General features: G+C 35.2%; 1 protein-coding gene across 2 annotated transcripts; it reads right to left on the bottom strand.

Moving 5' to 3' along the window:
* Window positions 1-1,934: 1,934 nt before the first annotated feature.
* Window positions 1,935-4,179, bottom strand: LOC143576694 (zinc finger CCCH domain-containing protein 34-like). Of its 2 annotated transcripts, none has more exons than XM_077060728.1 (7): window positions 4,030-4,179; window positions 3,797-3,948; window positions 3,612-3,686; window positions 3,248-3,367; window positions 2,886-3,155; window positions 2,517-2,798; window positions 1,935-2,437 (listed from the first exon to the last, which is right to left on the bottom strand). In XM_077060728.1, the coding sequence occupies exons 1-7, from the start codon at window positions 4,088-4,090 to the stop codon at window positions 2,252-2,254; spliced, it is 1,146 nt and encodes a 381-aa protein (XP_076916843.1). In that variant the 5' UTR covers window positions 4,091-4,179; the 3' UTR covers window positions 1,935-2,251. The 2 variants fall into 2 exon arrangements, with proteins under 2 accessions (XP_076916843.1, XP_076916844.1); XM_077060729.1 differs by having other exon boundaries at window positions 3,612-3,677.
* Window positions 4,180-5,915: the final 1,736 nt, after the last annotated feature.

Raw genomic sequence — 5,915 nt, 5'->3', positions numbered from 1 at the left:
TCATCACAGAAGCATATATGTCTTAGGTTTCCAGAACATATTTTAGTATATTTTTATTCCACATAGTTTTCTCACAATCATCAAATCATTACAGCAAACTCATAACAGTCAAATTCATGCGCAACAGAATGTTATTTGCAATTCCCGTTAAACGAAAAATCCAATAAATGCAAGACCACTTGGGTTAGGTTCCTAACTCAGTAAGTCAACTTCCAGAAGTGGAACCAACCCAATTGGTCTCGTAGATCATGAGATATAACATTTACAAAACAACCTAACAGCAGGTCTAACAGCTCAGCTTTGCACAACGTTTTGGTAAAATCATAAAAGTTAACCTTTACTTGTCCAAAAATTACAAATTTATATTCATTAGAAACTAGACTCAACCTAGTTTACTGTAGTATCTATAATCTCAACCAATTTTCACATTTACACTTCGTTACAGTCACTTAAACATCAATAACACATTCTGTCCAGAAACTGTTTGCATCCAAACTCAACATATTAACAATCTATGAACTATCATGCATTCATATGACACTCTAGACCCCATAAACACCATCCATACACATCAATTACACATTACATACATGATTAGGGTTTTTGTTTGAACTCAAATCAAAGACACAACAATTAACGTGTAACAATATAAATTCTAGTTATCAAATCATTACTCAATCAACAACAATCATATTAGTTACATGCACACATGAAAACGGCAGCTAGGGTTTGTAGTTAACCCATTAAACATCAAAATCAAGTAATAAGGATGCATAGGATAATCGATTATACCTTCCTAGCACCTAATTCTTCAATCAAACACTTGATTTCTTGGTTGTATGTGTGTGTATAGTGGACGGCAGCCAAGGAGAGCCAAGGGAGTGGGCTGATCGGTTTTGGTGTGGGGAAGAATAATAATAAGTTAGGGTTTTATTATTAGTATTATTTATAATAATCTATGTTACACTTTGGCCCCTCCACTTCTAAGTATTACTTTTCCTAGCTTAAACTAACTTGTTTACATCTTGAGTTAACGTTTATAACCATGTTATCACATAACACATAAGTCTAACACATAATTATCACATAATTACTGTTTTGACGTTTTTCGTTTATTCACCAATCGTTTGTGTCAACTCGCTTGCGTTTCGGTGCAATTCCCGAAAGACTACACATGTAATAAGTGCTAAGCGTCATTTAAACCCTAGTTTAAATGTAATGAGGTGTGCGTTATATATTCAATGATCTTAAGTTTGAATTGACGGAGTTGAGTTAACGGAGTTAACCTGAAATTGACGATTGTCACAACTTTTCTCTGCATCAAGACAAACTTGACTTTCTTAAGTAATGTAATACAAGTTTCATTTCTGTTTCACAACACAACAAAAAATCAATAAACCTGCCAAACCTGGGCCCGTCAATGTCAAGATCTGTTAAGAATATAACAAATTGTAATTTGTCTTTTGAATCATATATTTAAACCTATTCGAACAAATTGTAATTTGTGTCTATAACAGGGCAAAGAGTTGGTTATATTTTTCCCAATCGGGAGTGGTTATATAATGACGTGGATGATGATATAGCGATTTAATCCAGTGAAATTCGTTGAAAATGGGGATTTTTTTACTGGTTTCGAAGAGAAACCAAAAAGAAAAACAAGCGTTCAGGAATTTAGATCCAGGTAAAATCGGAACGCCAATCGGGGAGTTCTTGGACTACTCCAAGTGGCCTAATTTAAAGCATGCTTACACATTTAAATGCATTTGGAATCTAAGAACAACTAAAAACCCACATAACACTATAACAAGACACAAGACAAGTGTATACAGAAAGAAACAAAAGCTAAGGAAATCTAATCCATAGTTATAATATTTCATTGTTTCAGTGTATGTAGCGTATATGCCATATCATATCTATCACTTTTTTTATCAAATAATCCTTCCATATCATATCATATCTATCACTTTTTTTTATCCAATGCAGGGCAGCATGCATCACCACTATTTGATTCTCTAAACTAAATCAAATTCCATTCATTCCACTAACACCCCCATATCAAAAACATGGATCAGATCAGATGGAACCAACACTTTCACTTTGTACTAGGAACCACCACAGCATTAACAAAAACAAAAGAACACGCGCCACACACACACGTGCGTGGCAGTCTTCTGTTTGTCTTTTTTGCTCTTCAAAAGACATAAATATGTTGAGTTGATAAAATGTGATTGTAGAGTATCACTACCACTTGTTATGTGGAATAACCATGAGTAATGGTGCTAGTGTTGCCTGCTGAGCCGCTAGGCATACTGGTGGAAACAAGGTCGGATGATGAAGATGACGAGGCGATAGATAAGCACATTGGGTGATCAAATTTGCATCCGGGACCAAACTTACACACACCCCTTTGACTGTAATGCGTGCATAATGGTGCACCCTGAAATATACAATGCATAAACAAATTATTATTAAATAAAATTATAAATGACAAAATGGATCATGTTAGAGATGCTTACCGGACGGAGGGGAAGGCCCATTGGGCTTAGTACAAAGTTCGGGCTCGGTGTGGTCCATTCTGGTGGATGATGGTATCGACATGAAGAACCAAATTTACAATCTCCGGTTCTCAAGTAATGTTGGCATTCAGGTTCACCGGGTCTCTCGGGGAACGAGTGTTTTTGTGTACTAGAAGACGGTATAGAAAGGTACGATCCAGTGTAGGCGGGAACATGGGTAGATGCATGAGGAGCCATTGCATAAAACGGGGTTGGTCCAACCGTGTTAGGAGATGCAGGTGCCTGAAATCAGAACAAATTAACAATTTTATAAAGGTTCAAATTTAAATTTATTAAAAAAGGATTCATAAAATTGAAAATTTGTGTTACTTGATATGGGTTCCAACCGGGAAACGGGACCATTCCCGGTGGAAGTAGGACTGGGCTGTAAGGCCCAGGATAATATGAGCCCGGAAGAAGAGACGGTCTTGCATATACTCCATATTGCTGGGAAGGCGGGTATAGAGAAGGCGGCAAAGATTCAGGTGGCGGTGGTGGCGGTGGGGGAAGGACAGCGGTAGGTGGCGGATGATGAAATTTACAGGTGACCCCGAACTTACACTGCCCAGTTTTGATATAGTATGAACACTCCTTTTCACCCTGTGAGGACCAATTTTAGATTCATCAACTAGAAACAAATTGACATGTTCTGACCCGAACCAATTATTAACTTCTAATGGAAATTAACTCACGGGACGAAGGGGGTATACGGATATATTTAATGGCACATTGCTTGATGATCCGACTCCGTATCTCGGATGATGATATTTGCACGAAGCACCAAATTTGCATATTCCGGTTCGCAGATAATACTAACAAAATAAACAATCATAATTTAATACAAGATAGAGAATTAGAAAAATATCAACAAAGAGGAATCTATGAATACCTAAACCACATTCTTGAGTATCAAATGTGACATTAAAAACAGAATCAGTGAACCAGAAAAGTAACAAAAAAAATGACATGAATCTTAATTCTTAGATACTCCAAACAACATTTCACATACATGAGTTTTGGATCAAATACAAATAAATCAACGTGCTAATTTCGTACCTGACACACGGGTTCGCCAAAACGCTCAGGAACATCGCCTCCACCAGACCTCACAGGTCCAAAAACCTGGGAAAACTAATGAAAACAATCTCAGTTTCAACAAAACACACCCAATTACCATTCAGATCCATCAAATTACAAGATCAACAATTTGGAAAATGAATATTAATATCATTATTATTTACCGAACCACCGCGATCACGAGGATGATTAAACCGACAGCGAGAACCGTAGCCACAAAACCCGGTTCTTAAATAATAAATGCAATCGGCCTCATCGGGGCGATCAGGGTACGGTTCCGAACCACCACCATCCAACCCTAACTGCAACATATGGTCTGCATTAACCAACAACAATCAAAAACACAAATTAACATTTGAATCCAAATGTTGTAATGCAAGTGTACGGATGTACGAACCTTCGAGCCCGGTTTGATCACCGGATGAGGTCCATTTAGTGACCGGATCGGACTGTGACATTTCGGTTATATGATTGTGTGTGTGTGTGTGTATGTAACTACAATTGTAATGATCTATGAACAAACAAACACTATGTACTAAAAAGTGTGAACAGAAGAAGAGGTTTTTTGAGGGTTTGGGTTTGTGTGTTTTCACCTTCACAGACACACACACACAGTGGGTTTTTATTTTTATCTCTCTCAGTGTATATATATTATATATGTATATGTGTGTGTATCTTTCTTGAGAAAAGACAGCCAGTGGGTTTCTCTCTCTACAAGAGAAAGAGAAGAAGAGAGTTTATTGTTGTTACGTTTCTCTCTCTTTTAAGTTTTGTTGTTGAAATGGGATAAAGACCAAACTAGGATGAAAATGAAAATGGTTGGATTTATTTTATTTAAAAGGTCTTATTATTATTTTTATTCATATTCTTGATCTTATGTTAAATCTTTTTTGAAATAGTCTTAACAATATTTAGTTATTTACAAGTTTTTAATTTTATAATAATGTAAAGTTTCTAATAAGTTTATAGAATAGCAACTTATTCATTTGTTTCATGTTAAAATAGACAGGATCAGTGGCGGATCTAGACTTGAAACATAGGGGTAGCGGTCAAAATTTTTTCTCTTTTCATATTTCATACAATGTTAACGAAACAAATATAAAAAACACAACAACAAATAAATTTAAACTAACCGAGTTAACGAACCAACAATGGCGGATCTAGGTTGCGCTGTAAATTCCTCCTCTTCGGTTTTTGAAAGCTTAAAATTGAGCCATTACATCTTCTTCATTTACTTAATCAAACTTTTCTCTTTCGACCGCACAAATTAAAGCATTGTTTAAATACTCATCACACATTCAATTGCGCAAATCCTTCCGATAAGCTTCATTTTAGAAAAAACATCTTTCAACGGTTGCAGTTGCAACTAGTAAAACCAATGCTAGCTTCAATATTTGATAAATCAAAGGAAAAGTTGTGTGTTATCCAGTTTTCACCATTATACGAGCAAGATCACTCATTCCACCTAGTTTTACAAATTTATCATCTTCCTTTAAAGTGTAATAAAATGTCGTAAGATCACTCGGAATACATTCTTTTTCTTTGTTAGTAAAATCATTCGGATACATCTCTGAAAAAACCACTATCTTAGATATTTAAATCTTAGAAAGCGAATCACAAGGATTTAAACCCGACATATTTTTTAACAAACTAGTTGAGACCTCACTAAATTTATTTCCAAGTTCTTGAATTTGCATATCTAAAACATTATTAAAAACTTCAACATCAAAATGATGTCGATTAGTAATGACTTTCTTTTGGTTTCTTTGATTACCATAACTTTTCGCCATATCTAACATCTTAATCTTATTTTTTTCACAAAAAGATGTCACTTTTGCCATCGTTTTGTCAAATTTGTTTTGTCTTAGATTATTCAATGCTCGATTTGTCTCGCTTATCAACTTAGATGCTTCTAACAAATCTTGATTCTTTTTTTGAAGATGTTTTGGTAGAACATTTGTGAGGCCTAAAATTTCTTCCAACAAGTGTATATAAAACACAATATAAGTTTCCTAAAATATGATAGAATACCTTTCGCATTATAAGCTCGTTGTTGCACGTTCTCTCCATCTAATTTAATAAATGTAAGTACTTCAACAACTTCCGAGAATAATTTTAACAAATTTGTGATTGTTCTATGATTAGAACCCCATCGCGTGTTTTCGGCTCGTGCAAGGGAAACCTCTTAGTTTAATCATTTTCTTGTTTTAATCTCACCAAGAAGAATTTCGTTTTCCACACTCTCTCTTTTTAACTCCAACATCATATCTTTTCTTTTGTAAG

This window comes from Bidens hawaiensis, unplaced genomic scaffold, assembly GCF_021521415.1.
Source record: "Bidens hawaiensis isolate Kalapana, Puna unplaced genomic scaffold, B.hawaiensis_p1.1 tig00028269_1, whole genome shotgun sequence".
Lineage (NCBI taxonomy): Eukaryota > Viridiplantae > Streptophyta > Magnoliopsida > Asterales > Asteraceae > Bidens > Bidens hawaiensis.
Note: the sequence above shows the minus strand (reverse complement) of the source record. Positions and strands in the feature narration are given on the sequence as shown.